At 41.7% G+C, this 16,523-nt stretch overlaps 1 protein-coding gene across 1 annotated transcript in view; it reads right to left on the minus strand.

Annotated features, from left to right (window-relative positions):
• LOC128083223 (myosin-1B-like) overlaps positions 1-16,523 on the minus strand; it is a 43,561-nt gene that overhangs the window by 7,864 nt on the left and 19,174 nt on the right. The window contains exons 21-34 of the mRNA XM_052688262.1: positions 15,260-15,502; positions 13,522-13,698; positions 12,742-12,887; positions 12,568-12,658; positions 10,413-10,802; positions 10,202-10,328; positions 9,576-9,694; positions 8,686-8,882; positions 7,902-8,085; positions 6,856-7,021; positions 3,800-3,924; positions 1,128-1,436; positions 838-1,041; positions 635-760 (exon numbers count right to left, since the gene is read on the minus strand). Coding sequence (XP_052544222.1) covers positions 635-760; positions 838-1,041; positions 1,128-1,436; positions 3,800-3,924; positions 6,856-7,021; positions 7,902-8,085; positions 8,686-8,882; positions 9,576-9,694; positions 10,202-10,328; positions 10,413-10,802; positions 12,568-12,658; positions 12,742-12,887; positions 13,522-13,698; positions 15,260-15,502 — 2,604 coding nt within the window. The remainder of the gene's footprint in view (positions 1-634; positions 761-837; positions 1,042-1,127; positions 1,437-3,799; positions 3,925-6,855; positions 7,022-7,901; positions 8,086-8,685; positions 8,883-9,575; positions 9,695-10,201; positions 10,329-10,412; positions 10,803-12,567; positions 12,659-12,741; positions 12,888-13,521; positions 13,699-15,259; positions 15,503-16,523) is intronic.

Consider the following 16,523-nt stretch of genomic DNA (forward strand, 5'->3'; position numbering starts at 1 on the left):
AGGATACGGAGGCCAAAGGAGAACCTAGAGCACTCTTACTGTGAAGAAACCACAGCTACACACATTGCTTCAGGTGTGCCACAATGTGATGCAAAAGAATAAGCATTTTCTGTATTATTTTCATATACCTTTTCTAGATAGTTCTAAGACTTGGTTCTTTTGATGCCATGAACAATTTCCTTGTTTAAATTAAACATTTCTATTATGCCTTTTTATTTTTTTTATATTTCTTACATAGAGAAGCATGTATGATTTTTAGTCTCAAATCCTGTTTTTCTGCAATATTTAGATAGGACTTACTCTCTTCCTGTTTCAATTTTGCCACCATCTGGCTTTTGCTGTCTATTACATCCATTGCAAAAGTGAATGTGAGCATCAGAAAGAGGAGACAAAATGCTTTTTCAGTATAGACTGCTGCAGAACATGAGTAGATTAACTTGACTGAAAGGTTCTTCCACAGCAAGCAGTAGAGCAGAGGCTGTGCAAAAGGTGCAGGTGGGAGGGCTTGTGTGTCACTGATATTTTCTGTTCCTAAGTTGAAGAATCAATTCTCTCTCACCTCACTGCTGCCTCTCTAAGGTGTAAATGTCACTGCAATAGTATAAAATAGAGTGAGACAAGCAAAAGTACTTACATCTGTGATTGCTTTCTTTGCCTTTTCCTCTGCATTTCTGGCTTCCTGAATGCTATCTTCAACTTCATTCTGTAGATGAGTAATGTCCACTTCTAGTTTCTTCTTGGTGTTTAGGAGGCTTGTGTTCTGTTGGGACAGTCCAAGGACAGGTCGTTCCCATCCCATTTCATACCAGTCCAACATGCATATTATAAAACAAATACCTGAGAATGGAGGATCTGCACTCGCTCACTGGCATCTGTCAGCTCCTGCTCGGAAACTTTGCGGGCTCGCTCTGTCTGCTCGAGGGCAGCTCGCATCTGCTCAAGTTCTGTCATCATCAGATTATTCCTGCGCTCTACCACAGCAAGCTGCTCCTTCAGGTCATCATTCTCTCTCAAAGCATCATCTAGATGGAGCTGGGAATCCTTTGAAGTTGAAGGCATGATAAGACTCAGAGGAAAGCAGAAATATGTCAAAGACCTTGTTGGACAGATGCCCTTGCGGTCCCTACCTTGAGTTGCCCTTGCACGCCTTTGAGATGCTTTTGTGTCTCTGCTACCTGACAGTTGGCACGGCTCAGCTGTATCTCCATGTCATTCAGATCTCCCTCCATCTTCTTTTTCAGCCTCAAAGCATCATTTCTGCTTCTAATCTCAGCATCCAATGTGGTTTGCATAGACTCTAATACCCACTGATGATTCTTCTTCAGCTGTTGAATTTCCTCATCTTTCTCTGCACTCCTTCTGTCAACATCTGACTTCACTTGGTTCAGCTCCAGCTGAACACGCAAGATTTTTCCTTCTTCGTGTTCTAAAGAGCCCTGGTAGTGTTGAAATAATATTATTTGTCTCTGAAATGTTCATTGCTGAGAAATGCCCATGCAGAATTTTGTCACTTCACAGTTAGTAACACAGATGTGCTTGTCTTATTGTACAACTTTAGAAAAGGCCTAGCTCTTAAAAAGCAGACTGCTCTTTTTATATACAGGAGTTATACCTTATCTGCATAGTAATCAGTAATTTGGTAACAGGACAGCTTAGAAAAATGCCTCCAATACCACAGAGTCTGGACACTGAGAGTTATGTTCACACTGCGGAGATAACAAAATGTGAAAACATTAAATTGACAGGAAAGCCAAGCGTTATGCTCAGTAGAAGTTTGCCTTCACTTGCATCTTCATGCTGAATTCTGTTTATGGACACTGCACTTGAGGTAAGGGAGAGCCTGGGTTCAGGGAGAGTTTCACTTCCACTGGGCTGAAAGCAGTTGGGGAAGCAGGGTAAAAAGTTTTGTTTTCTGATAAGGGTGCCTCTTACTCTGCTACATCAAGAATTATTCAGGACCTGGAAGGACCCAGGATAAGATTATAGCTGTAAAAAACTTTCTGTATTTTGTTTTGTAGAGAAATCTAATTTAGTGGTTTGTTCTGTTTTGCAAGCAGGTGTTCCACCTGGGCTCCATATCATGCACTGGCCTGCAGATGTGGAGCACAAGTGGAAAAAACCCTGCAGACCCTGAGAAGAACAAAAGCAGGAGAGAGTCTGCAGTGGGTGAGAAAAGCACACTTTGAAGTAGGGGACGCCTTGCTGGCACTGCCTATCACATCCACTGTCAGTGTTTCTTCCCTCTCCTTTCGGTGGTTTGCCATCTCGCAGGGGTCAATAAGTAGCAATACATTATCTTAGAGTTTCCATTTCCCACTTACAGAATTGTCTAAAATAAATGCCTGAGTGAGTGTGCATATATCGACTCAACAAATCGTGACCTTCTATGAAACTCTTATGTTTAATGTGTAATCAATTGAGGCTTTGATTGAGTTATGATGACTATGTTATTAATATAATTGGTGCTATTATTTTATAGTGTGGTAATAGTTTGCTAATAAACAAAAAAGGGGGAGTGTGGTTATGACCCCTTGGGAAAGAATAGCTGAAGCATGTTATGTTCTTAATTTTCTAAATGGGTGGACAACTGAGGGCCCCCCAATTTACAGGCATTTTGGTCAAAATGCTTTAAGTCATGTCAAGGAAAGAGCTTACATAGGTTATGGTAAAAAAGTCTGAATACTAATCAGCGAACAGGGGGTTGATAACGTGGGGCCAAGGCTGTGCTTGTGTCTTAACAGGTCCGAGATGGGTGCCTGCATGCAGGGTGAGCCAGCCGTCTCAGCGCCGGCTCTAACGTGATCACTGCACTGCCAGCAGCGGTTTGAACGCTCACCATCAAGTCACACCTTGTTTGTCAAGCAGTCTCACCAAGAAATCATAAGGACTGGAATCATTGGGAATTGGTCAACATGAACTACTGTTGGTATTCTAAAGAGCCCATCGTTTGTCCAGTGTGTTAATTTGAGTTTGCTAACTCTAGAATTGTTTCTGATATTTTTTCTTCTTATTTTATTATCAGAAAAGGAGGAGATGTGGGATAAAGATGATCGTTGTATTGCTATTGAGTGATAAAGCTCAGCAATAACTTGAGCCGGACGTAAACACCCACGAGGCGCCTTTGTTCTTCACCAGCGAAGGAGTCCGCACCTCTTTCGCCACAACCGCAAAGGAGCTTGATGCCGTCTTGCAACAAATACCAGGAAGAATTTTATGTCAGAAGGAGTGGTCCGGCATTGTCACAAGATACCTACGGTAGTGGTTAAGTCACAGCCCTACAGGTGTTTTAGGAAAAGGTCGGTATAGTACCTAGGGGCATGGTTAAGTGGGCAGTGCTGGTGGTAGGGGAGCAGATGGACTACATAATCTTAGAGGTCTTCTCCAACCCTAAAGATCTTATGATTCTAAGCAGCAAGGACAAAGGTTGTCCTACTATGAAATCTCCTTCCTTGGAAATTGCAGGGAACAGTTAAACAAGGCTCTGAATAACCTAGAGCAATTTGACTAAGGAACAAAAATAGATTCTCGAAACTCAAACGACCTTTCTGTAGCTTTTCAGAAGAGCAGAACAAACTAGTAGTGCAAAATGAGCTCAGTTTTAGACTGAGTTTTTTGCTCATGACAGCACAACAAGCTGTGCCACATTGGTGCAGGAGAGGGACAGGCCCTGTTAGTTGTTCTGTTTGTGATCTCATACTGCACCTTCCTGGCATTATCAGGATAAACAGGGGTGTATAATCTCCATATTTTCTCCATCCATGATCTCTCTGAAAACAAGCCCTCTTACTGAGACACTTGCCTCTGCTTCTTCTAACGCTGCTTGAAGGTCGTATTTTTCTTGCTCAGTTTGCTTCTTTGCTTTCTCCAGTCCATGATTAGCTTTTCCAGTTTCAGCAAGCTGTTCAGTAAGATCAGAAATTTCCTCTGAAACACAGAAAATGCACACTGAGTTCATCTTAAATAATGTTGTCATTGGCACCTGCAATTGCTTTTTGGCAGTGGGATTGATGGAAGAGATAATAATATACTAGGAAGTGACAGTGAGAAGAAATAACAGGTCTTGTATCATGTGCAGTCTTTATTTCTGATTAGCTGCTATTTCCAATTCAGTGTGCAATTTTAAAAATGAGGAGAACCAAGTGGAGAGAGCTCAGAGAGCAATCAGTTACTTCTGGATTCGGAAATTAAGTCTCCAGAGACAGTCCAGTTTGATTTTATTCTAAAATACTCCCCAGGGAACATTCAGCTCCACATAAAAGAACTAAATTCCGTTTGCTTTACACAGTTAATTCACTTACTAAATGCCAATCTGTTGTGCCACAGCTGCTCAATGCTCCAATCAGGAAATAGAAAACAACCCTCCAAGTTTTTTTCTAATGGCAGTGATTGAAGTGGTCTGAAAAAAATGAGTATCTGTTTTCATCATTGTTTCTGCAGATTCAGTTAATTTGGTGCCTATCCATGAATGGGATTATAATGGTGTGGAGCAGGGGAAGTACAGTGATGGCACTAGAAACCATCAAGAAGTACAATATTGTCATGAGCTGTAGGCATGTGCTCATAGGTGACCTTGTGATCATCTGAACAGAAAAGAAAGTTACACAGCCTGAGTTTTGTGGGAAAACCATAAGAAATAAAAGCTTGGGAAGAGGCAAAGCTTCAGTGTACCAGAAACATAGAAGCACCTCTGGGTTAATCACAGAATCACAGAATGGCCAGGGTTGGAAGGGACCTCAAGGATCATGAATCTCCAACCCCCCAGCCACATGCAGGGCCTCCAGCCTCCACATTCAATACCAGACCAGGCTGCCCAGGGCCCCCCCCATCCAAGCTGGCCTTGAACACCTCCAGGGATGGATGGGGCATCCACAGCCTCTCTGGGCAGCTGTTCCAGCTCCTCACCACTCTCTCTGTAAAGAACTTCCCCCTGACATCCAGCCTCAATCTCCCCTCCCTCAACTTAAAACCATTTCCCCTCGTCCTACACATATCAACCATTTCAAAGAGTTGATTTCCCTCCCCTCCGTAGGCTCCCTTTAGGTACTGAAATGCTGCAATGAGGTCATCCCACAGCCTTCTCTTCTCTAGGCTGAACAAGCCCAGCTCCCTCAGCCTATCTTTATAGGGGGGATGCTCCAGTCCCCTGATCATCCTAGTGGCCCTCCTCTGGACCCTCTCCAACAGCTCCCTGTCTTTTTTGGACTGGGGGCTCCAGACCTTGTCTGACAGACCAATTTGAATCCACTGTATTGCACTGCCCTTCTCAGCAGAGTTTCAGTTCTATGAACTTGTAATGAGAAACCCAGTGTTTCTGGTTTGCATATAAATTGATTAAAACAGCTTTGGTGAAAATAGATATTCTAGGAATCTGCATACAGTGCTCTAGAGTAAGTGACTGGCTTAAAAGCAAGGAATTTAATGATCTGGACTAGGTCAAAATTGGCTGGACATTGTGAAGGTACAATGTGAACTCAAGATATATATTTTTTTAAAAGCTGATTGAATTAAGATGCTTTACTATAGTTTTCTTAATCATTGTCACAGGTACATGCTCCTTCTTTTGTTTCTCTTGCTAATGGCTAAACAACAGATAATTCCAAGTGAATTTCATCAGAAATTACTGTTGACATTCAGTGGGAATGTTCTAGCCTTCAGAGCATTTGCCCTGAAACCAGACTGAATTTTCTGACAGAACAGGTTCCTGAAAACACTAATTCCCTTGTCTTTGATATATCTGAAAAAGAGCAAGGATGCTAGAAGTAGCAGAAATTCCCTGCAACTAGGAACCCAGAATAGTAGCCTCCATAACTTCCAGACATTCAAGCTGCTGAACCCTCAACTATTTGAGTGGGCTACCTGAGATGTACATCACGTGTTCTCATTTTCGTAGAATCAGAAAATAGTATAATATCCTGAGTTGGAAGTGTGGGAATCAAATGTTGTTTCTGCATTAGAATTGGATAATATTATTTTTATTTCATGGTCTCCGCTATCATAGTTCTTTTTGGGAGTCCTTCTACTTAACTTGGGGAAGATCTCTGATAAGTTTACATCTCTGATCCTCTAGACGAACCTTCCCAGGAACGCACACTCTGTATATAGGTGTATAGATGTATATTTTGTTATACACACTGCAAGAATATCCTGCACGAGATCAAACCAGAGAACAAGCCATGGCCTGCCCGAAGAAGCACCTGAAGAGACATTGGAAGGCCTGGCATCATCCCCCAGTGCTCTTTGTTTAACGATGATGACTTTAAAGAAAATCACCATATCAATAGGACAAGGAGAGCACCGAGACTTCTTGGAAACAACAGGATGGCTGCTGACTGACACCAGATAACAAGGCTGTCACGTTGTGTCCACAGGCGCTCCTGCTTGCAGGACGCCTGCCATTGCAATTGCAAATAAAATCTGCTTTTATCAGAGATACCGTCCTGACAAAATTACTTAGATATTTCCAACCGAAGGGACCCATAAGGGTCACCAAGCCCAATTCCTAGTTTGCTCCTTTGTGTTTTGTAAGACTATGTCAAATTTCTCCCAAGGGAACGCATTTGCTCCCTTATTGCTTTCTGAATCTATGAATTTCTCTAATGGTTCTAATACTTATTTCACTCCCTTTCTTGACTTCTCTTTTCAAAGGGATGTTTTGATTTAGCATTACAGCAAGGTCTTTCCTCGTCTGGTACAGCACAAAGTGGTGTTACTGGAGAATGCAGCATCTCATCCTTCCTTGACCACATTATCACAGACAAAGAAATACAGCAACCTAACGGCCTGAAATTGAGGTTCCCCTGTTTACTGACAGAAACATTTAATTGTGGATCCCAGCTGACAGAGATCTGAACTTACGCTGAAGGTTCTTGTTCTCCCGTCTGACAGTCTCAACCTGGTCAAGCACTTCTTCATAGGCATTCTTCATACGGAAGATCTCAGTGCTAAGGATGCGAGACTCCTTCTGGGCAGCTTCCAGCTCAGCTTGACACTCCTGGTACTTCTGCTTCCATTCAGCCATGACCTAGAGTGACGGGAACTATCAGTGCACAGGAGTGGTCCATTTTGCAGTACGCCTGTCCCTGCATATTTATAATATAAGAACCTAAGAGACGTGGTTTGTCTTGCAATCTTTTGCTTTGCAGTAATCTTTGCCTGTGGCAATCTATTCACTGATACACGTACTGTGGCTGTTTCAGTGATAACTACTTAAATTTCTCTCAAAGCTGACAGACAAGCATCAGCTAAAAGTCATAAAATTATTATCACAGAATCATTTGCCTTGGAAGAGATCTCTAAAGGTTATTTAGTTCAATGGACAGAAAACATGGACATCTGCAGCTTGATCAAGTGGTGAGAGCCTGGTCCAGCCTGATCTTGAATGTCTCCAGGGAGGGGCATCCATCATCTCTTTGGGCAATCAGTTCTAATGCTTCACTACCCTTATTGTATATATTTTTTCTTATAAGCAACCTAAATTCCGCATTTCAGTTTGAAACCACTTCCCCTTGTCCTGTCACAACAAACCCTGCTAAAGAGTCTGTATCCTTCCTTCTTATAGCCCCCTTTAGTTTCTGGAAGTCAGGGCTTGTTGGTATGCATTTGAAAACTTTCTTGTTCTGCTTGGTCTTCCACTCGATACAGAGCTTCCCAATCCCCCTCGTGAAAACTGTGCTTTTTAAAACTATCAGAAGCTATTTTATTTTTTGATGTGGTTACCTAGGGTTACTCACACTGTGACATTTTCATTACTATTTGTTGTGTTACGTGCTTCTTACCACAGTTTTGCTTTAGATAAAATGTAATTTATCTTAGGTTGAGTGCAGAACTCTCATACTTTCAGAATTCGGTCTGGCCTATCAAATTTTTATGATGTTCATATCTAGTAGCCTTTCTGAATGAACCTTGTCAAAATTCTTCTGCTTTTTATCAAATGCTGCACAGGCTGCATTCGACCTCTCCACAGCAATCATGAGATCATCCACTTCTCCCTGCAGCCTCTGCTTTGTCTTCTCCAGGGAAGCGCACTTTGAATTGACAGCCTCAGTCTGCTCTTCTGAATCCTGCAGGCGCTGAGCAAGCTTCTTTCTGCAGGATGAGACAAGCAGTGCTAAGAAAAGGAAAATTCTGTCATTCTGAGGAAATGGACAGGAAGGGAGTTTGGCACAGTAGAGAGCCAGCATAGAAAGCTGTAATATTATGGACAAAGCATTGAGTAAGAGCCTCGGATCACAAAGAATGCTGGAGTGGTGCATAGGCTTGGAGAACACAAAGAAAGAGATATGAACACACAAGTAACATAGGAAGAGGGTTCCCCAGAAATCTAGGAGAAAGGTGATATGTGTGATGGAATCAGTGCAGAAAAAAAGAGCATCTAAGGGGTAAACTACACCAAGATGGGGAGGAAGCAGAAACAATTTCTGTATTGGCAGTGTGAAGAATATGATTTTTCAACAATTATGTTAAACTCCATAACTAATACACTGGAATTCTGCATTCTACAGAGATTCTTCCAAACATCTACTCCTCCTCCTTTAACACTTTTTTTCTCCCTCACCTTTTCACTCTCAACACATTACAAAGCGCAATGCTGTGCATATTCCCACCATGAGCATATTCTGGTGTCCTCCAATTCCTTCTCATATTTTTACATAATTATCTTTTGCTCAAGACCATTCCTCCACATACTTGGCATCCTCCAGCTCCTCCATACACTGAATAGCGTCTGTCTCATATTTGGTTCTCCACTGGGCCACTTCGCTGTTGGCCTTGGACAGGGCACGCTGCAGCTCACCCTTGGCTTCCTGCTCCTCCTCGTATTGTTCCCGGAGCAAGTCACAGTCATGGCGGGCAGACTGCAAGGCATGGGCCAGGGCATTCTTGGCCTGCATAATCAGAATTATACAAACTGTCAAAACAGACAAAAAATTGACAATTTGTGACTGAACCTTTTTATTGCATTTTGAGAAAAATTTCACATCTCACTGACCATTTTGCTAGGGTAGCTGAAGGACAAAAGTCAACAGTATTTGGGAGTCTGTGTTTCAGACTTGATAATGTTAATCAAGATCAGGCCATTTTGTTCAGTTTGTTTGGGACGTTGCCTCTCAAACACAGCAGCACCATGTGCTTCAGGACAAGATACAGTAAATGCTGCAGTTGGAAAGGTGGGAATAATCTCTCCAAAAGTCTCCCTGTAAGCTTTTCAGGTAGAATTTAGTGTTTGTCTGAAGATGGAGAAGACTTGACACTATGTTGTCATTTCTAATCCTGGATAGTTCACTCCTGATCTTTTTCTTATTTTTTGGCTGCAGCTGTATTCTTTGAATCAGGGGTTTCCCACAGCAGTAAGGCACGTACACAGACATTCACTTCTCTCCTGTGTTTGAACTCCAGAAAGCATGGTAAGAAGAGCTTAAATTGTCTTACTTAATTTCTCGTGTCTCTTTTTGCATTATACTCCAAGGCAAAGTTCTGAAGTTTCACTGTTAATGTCTTTTTCTCAGAGGAGCTCTCATTTATTCTTTTATCACATTGATTTATTTTACAATTTTAAGGACCAAATTAAAACAAATCACCTTATTTTCTTCCTCTAGTTGCCTCTTCAGGTCTTCTGTCTGCTGTGTGATAGCCTGTTTGCCTCTAGTCAGCTGGGAAATCAAGGACTCCTTCTCCTCCAGTTGCCTAGTTAGTTCACCTAACAAGAAAATGTTTTATTTTAGACAGAAACATGAGACATAGAAAATTCATACAAATGAGAAAGGCTAGCCATACACAAAAAGATTACAAGATTTAAAGTAAAACTCAGGGACAGGCTCTGAACAACCTGATTGAACTGTGGATGTCTCTGTTCACTGCCGGGGAGTTGGACTAGATGACCTTTAAAGGTTCCATCCAACTCTGTGGATTCTGTGATTCTGTAATTTCATTCTCACCAGATAGGAAAAAGCTGTCAGAGATAGCATATGCTAGCATCGAAAGAAATGGAATGAACTGACCACAGGCCCACACATTCATTTTGATTGAGAGCACCTCTTTTGGCTTGTTTTGTTCCTTTGGGCAGAGTTTTCTTGACTACCCACAGGAAGAAATTCTACAGTCTGAATTTTGTTCAGATCACCCAGTAATGAATGTGTTAGAAAATATATAGGTAGCATACTTAAATACTTGGCAGTGCACAATTATATTTAATCTAAGGACACACCATTCTCAGTCTGTAGACGTGTTTTCTGGGTGTTCATATCATTAATTAGCCGCATATGCTCCTCATCTTTAGTTCTGACTTCACTGTACTGGTCTTCGAAAGCTCTGCACATCTTTTCCAGATTGCTCTGTTAAGACGTAGAAAGCATATCTATCAGCTCATTTAATTGTTCAGAAAAACAACTGCAGTGGCGAGAAATATTTAATCCAACCTTAGCTTTGGAGACAGACTCCATGTTGCTGGCCAAGTCATCAATCTCCAACTTCAGCTCACTCTTCTCCTTCTCCAGCTTCTGCTTGACTCGTTGCAGGTTGTCGATCTGCTCCCCAAGCTCCGCTGTGCTGTCCGCATGCTTCTTCCGCAGGGCGGCAGCCGTGGCTTCGTGCTGCAGCGTGGCCTCTTCCAGGTCACGGCGCATCTTCTGAAATTCTGCCTCACGCTTCTTGTTCATCTCGATCTGAGCTGCCGTAGCCCCTCCTGCTTCCTCCAGGCGCTCACTGATCTCCTCCAGCTCCCTGGAGAGGTCAGCTCGCTGCTTTTCAGTCTTTGCACGGATTGCACGTTCAGCCTCAATTTCCTCCTCCAATTCTTCTGTACGAGCCTAGCAAAGTTAATTGCTTAAATGAGAATGTCTGAATAGACCTAAAGTAAGCTTTAAGGAATAAAGAACAAATACTCACTTTTGTTATATCAACAAGGAGAGTAAAGCACTGCAAGAAATTTCACTGAATTGTGTCCTAGGACATTCAATACAGTGAACGTAGACTTAGGAACTGTGGGATAGATGAGTGGACTGTGAGTTGGACTGAGAAACAGCCGACTTGCAGTGCTCAGAGAGTTGTGATTAGTGGCTCATGGTCTAATTGGCGGTCTTTAACTAGCACTGTTTCCCAAGAGTCAGTACTGGATCTGCTCTTGTTGATCTTCATCAGTGACCTTGGTTAAGGGATGGAGTGCACCCTTAGCAAATTTGGTGATGAGACAAAGCTGGGAGGTGGATCTGACACAGCAGAAGACCGTGTGCCATTCAGCGAGGCCTGGACAGACTGAGATTTGTGTGCAGAGGAACCTGATCAACAAGAGCAAGTGTGGAGTCTTGCACCTGGGGAGGAATAACCACATGCATCAGTACAGGTCAGGGGCTGGCCTGCTGGAAAGGAGGTCTGTAAAGAAGGATCTGGGTGTTCTGGTGGACAAGAGGTTGGCCATCGTGGCAAAGAAGGCCCATGGGACCCTGGGGTGCATTACAAAGACCGTGGCCAGCAGCATGAAGGAGGTTATCACCTCTGCTCTGCCCCTGTAAGGCCATATCTGGAGTACTGTGTCCAGTTCTGGGTTCCTCAGTCCAAGACAGGGAACTGCTGGAGAGAGTCCAGTGGAGATCTACAAAGATGGTCAGGGACTGGATCATATCCCTTATGAGGAAAGGCTGGGGGTCTTCAACCTAGAGGAGAGGATCTTATCTGTGCTTATAACTATCTAAAGAGCAGGAGCCAAGCAGATGTGCCAGGCTCTTTTCAGTGGTGTCCAGTGACAGAATAAAGGGCAGTGGGCACAAACTAGAAAACAGGAATTTCCATTTGAACATGAGGAAAAACTTCTTTGCAGTGGCGATTACAGAGCACTAGAATAAGCTGCCCAGAGAGGTGGTGGAGTCTCCTCTGAAAATATTCAAGCTTGCCTGGACTCTTTCCTGTGCAACCTGCTGTAGGGAACCTGCTTTAGGGGCGGCTGGACTAGATGATCTGCAGAGGTCCCTTCCAATCTGTTTAAATCTGTGATTCTGTGAAAATCTGAAATTTCACTAAATATTATAGCTCAGAATGGATTTTTTTAATGTAATGACAGGCATAGAACTGCACTTTTCTAAAGGCGTAATGAATGAGCCTCTAAAAAATGTAAAATGATGTGAGCTGTTTAGGAATTTGCAGCAGGTCAGGTCATCTCCATCAGCAAACACAACGTAATGAATGTTGGGACAAGTAACCATGGGGTGATATCACTGAAAGGAACTGTTTTTCTTGGCTCTGCATTGAGATGGTGATCTCTATGCTGATTATGTAACTTTCTTTAATTTTCTTACAAAGGTAATTCTTCATGGCTTCACTACCATTTTAACTCAGTATGTTAGCCATTTTTGAAGCCTGCCATAAGCTCTGCTTAAGAAATCTTACATACTCACCTCTGATTATAGATCAGAGCCTCTGTAAAGTGCTGTCAGACAGGAACAGCACTGCAAGTCTATGTTCATTGTTTTTTTCTGTGCAGAATAATATTTCTCTATGACATTCTAAGAAAATATCAGATAATCCCAAGAAACCAGGACTCAGCTTCTAAAACTATCTTTAGATATCTTTAGACTTTACCTGAAGCTCCTTGATTTTCTTCTGCAGCTGAGAACTTTGAGCCTGCTCATCCTCAATTTTACTTTGTAGGTGGCTAATTTCAAAATCTTTTCTGTTAAAGAACAAGAATGTGAATTCAAGATAGTTAAGACACAATATTAATTTTGGAATTTAGAGAATAAGTCAGTGCAATACTTTTTTAGCCTTTCATCCATCTGTTGCTTATCATTTTCCAAATCCATGATGGAATCTTGAGACATTTTCAGATCCCCATCCAGTTTTCTCTTTGCTCTCTCAAGGTCCATTCGCTGTTTCCTCTCTTGTTCCAGAGATCCTTCAAGCTAGAACACATAAAACATACTTTGAAACACATAAAATATACTTCAATAGTAAATATTCTTGATGTAAAAATCTTAAATAGAGTTGCAAATCAAAACTAGGGGAAGCAACCAGATCCTATACATATTCTCATCTCCTCCCACTCTTACTACATGATCAGGGTTTGGTTTTTGATGTTAAGCTGATCACAACTTGGGCGTGCACACATGAAATGCAAGCTATTCAAAAATAAAGAAATTAAAGATTTCCAGTGACTGTAGTTCCTACCATACAGACTGCAAAACACTGACAATTTCCCAGAGTCCATAGCTTTCTGGATTAGACCCATAAAGTACACAGTTCTGCAACAATCCCTCGAACTGCCTCAGATAGCTGCTAAAGATAAGTGGTTAAAATGTGTAGTACAAAAGTCTACAATGCTGAAATATCTAGTGATGAGCACAGATTAAACAGCCAAGAAAAGATGGAAAATATACTGGATTCCACAACACCCTATCAACTGCCTGTAAGTTATTAGGTAAAATTGTTAGAGCTGGCTTGGCTGTTCTAAATGTTGTTTACTCTCCCAACATCAGATTTCTTTCCTGATCTGTCAGAGCATCCACCCGTACAACTTCATTTTTTTTTTTGTCTTACATCATCTACTTGCTGCTCCAGTTTGGTCTTGATTTTGGTGAGTGTACTGACTTTGTCCTCCTCAGCCTGTAGGTCATCCAGTGTCTGCTGGTGTGCCTCCTGGAGGGTCTTTTTCTCTTTGGTGAGTTTAGAAATATTTTCATCCAGAGCTGCCATCTCTTCAGTCAGATTCTTAACCTATTAGGCATCAAGCATCCATACTATGAGGGGGTGTAATAAGAGCAGACAGATTGAGAACACAGTGAAAGCACTTCTGCAAAATCTTGCATGGACTGAGTCAAGTGATTTCCACAGAACGTCTACATTTTTTATGATGAGAGTAGTAACCAGTATCGTGCCTGTCATACCACTGTGGTCCTGAAGTGGTAAAAAATGCTTGCTTTAGTTGGTCTTGACTCCCAGCCAGTTTTTATAGTGTAACATGTGCTAGACATTCACTTGTACCTGCAAGCTGTACTCTGCTTGGATTTACTGAAGGCCTCTGAGTTGCTCTTGTTCAAAAAATGCATTTTCTGCGTGTGATATATTTGCTAGGCACACAGCTGTAATTTCTCAGCAACTGAGGTTGTTTAGAAGATACTACCAAATGCAAATCACAGCAAATCACAGTATGTCAAATTTTCCATAAAAGTTTAAGTAACTTGGCAATACACAAAGAATCTTCTGCCTTTTAAGAGATTATCATGAATTGAGGTCTAGAGCCCTTGACACACCTGTTGACATACCAGCTCTGGTGGCTTTATTTTGGAAAATTATTCCCTGCTCTTCCCCTGCTCTTCATGAACCACTGTACTACCAACAACCTTATCTCGAACATATCAGCCTCTCTGCATGAGTCTGTCTGATGTTTGCTTCCCACTTGTCCCATTCAGGTGGGAAAGACTGACAGTATCCATAAGGAAAGTCCACTCTGCTGGGTGCTTTAGCTATGTGGTCCTTATCTTACTACCCAGCACCATCTAGATTTCCTCTAAACATTAGCATAGAAATGTCCAACATGTCTAAAATTGCAAACTTAGGATCCAGAAGTATTTTCAGTGTCGTCAGTAAAGGAAACCTTAACCTGTAAATACATCTCTGTTAGTATTGTTTCTATGGCAGGACTGAATGCTGTCACCACAGGTGTGGGCTTTTGAATTCTAAGATTTCAGTTCTGATTTGTCACATTAATCGTTGAGACGTATATAAAGAGATCAGTGCTTTTACTGGGAGATAAATGAGCTAATGACAACATGATCCTTCGAATTCAGGAATTCTCATCGTGTAGTCAAGTCAAGAAAGGAAAGGATAGCCATCCTAGCTGAGATCTGGGCTTCTTAAACACAAGAGGATTATAAGAAAACATTCTGCATTTGGAAGATCAGTTCTCCTCATTCATTGAGGAGAAAGGATCTACACAGCCATCCTCTATTGAGCCACCCACAAGCATACTAGTTCTCCATCCACAGGAGAGACACCGTGCCTGAAAATAGCAGTGTATGGAAATTCTCCATCAAACACCTGAACAAGCTGTTAACTTTTTTTGAAATCCCACGAAAAAAATATTTTTCCTAATGGGAAGTTATAATTTTAGCAAAATTTCTTCTGTTACAGGCAATTAAGTGGCAATATCTGTTTGTGCCTAGGGCACGTATCACTTCCATTGAGAGCACTTAGGAAACTCTGCAACATCCCACAAAACTGAAACCTGTCTGGGAAAACTGTCTGGGGAAGAATAATTTCCTGATTTGTCTATCACCTTATTCTCTGTCGCATGCTTCTCCTTTTCCACTTTGGCCAGAGTCAGTTCAAGATCATCAATATCTTTCTTCAGCTCAGAGCACTCATCCTCAAGTTTCCTCTTCTTTGCTGTCAATTCAGCATTCATCTCCTCTTCATCCTCCATTCTTTCATTAAGTTCTTTAATTCTAGCTTCCAGCTGAATTTTACTTTTGATGAGACCTTCACATCTCTCCTCAGCGTCAGCTAGATTTTCACTCTCCTGTCAGAACACATTGAAGGTGTGTTACATTTACCACGCACATGATGAAACGCAACTCACGCTGCTCAAGCGCCACCTCCAGGAAATGAACTGCACAAGTCATGGTAAAATTTCCTATGCAGTTAGGAAGTAATGCACATTATCCAGTCATTTGGAGATAACCCTGCTTGGTAGTGGTTTAGGAAAGTGAACCATAATCCCATAATCACAATAGAGCCCTTTCTTTAAGTTGGCCAGGTGGTTTGATATCAGTAATACAAACTGGATCTGCAACAATCTGGATCAGCAAACTGGATGTCATGGAAGCATGAACCTACATGAGTATTTGTAAAACATAAGGCATTTGAAAGTCATCTTTCATAATGTTGGATTATTCTATCTTTAATAAGCTCCTCCAGCTCTAATGACACAGGTCTGACTGTCTCTCCCCTAACTCCTTCTGTCCCATAATTCACTTGAGATTACCTGGCTCTCACATTGTTTAACCTCTTTCAGCCAAAATGGGGTTGAGCTTATGGCAAAAAAGCATTGCTTAACCTACAGTTTAGCCTGCAATTTCTACTATAACATTTTGAGCAACACGATTGACAGATTAAATGTTACTCAAATTAATGCTACTGTGATGTATTCTAGGCAGAATACCATAAAAGGTATATGCTGTTTCCCAGAAAAGTCATGGAGGAAAGACATCACTGCAGGAAAGAGGCAGACAACACTCTAAGGGAAATAATCATATCTTAAGACTTTTTTTATGCTCTGAAATCTGAAACCATGGAGTACATTGATGGAATCCTAACTTGGAAGCTAAACCTGAGCTTCTTGCTTTTTTTCACTTACATTCTATGTGAAGGGGTTATGGTGAAGCCTAAAATATTTATAGAATAGGTTGGCACTGGAGAACAGAACACTAAGTACCAAAAAGGATGCAAATGAACTCAGAAAACTGAATGATGTTAAGTTGAAGTGCTAAAGAAGGATTTAGGGAAGGAATCTATCCTTTGACATGCACAATGACCATCTT

This window comes from Tympanuchus pallidicinctus, unplaced genomic scaffold (genome assembly GCF_026119805.1).
Source record: "Tympanuchus pallidicinctus isolate F22 unplaced genomic scaffold, pur_lepc_1.0 scaffold23, whole genome shotgun sequence".
NCBI lineage: Eukaryota > Metazoa > Chordata > Aves > Galliformes > Phasianidae > Tympanuchus > Tympanuchus pallidicinctus.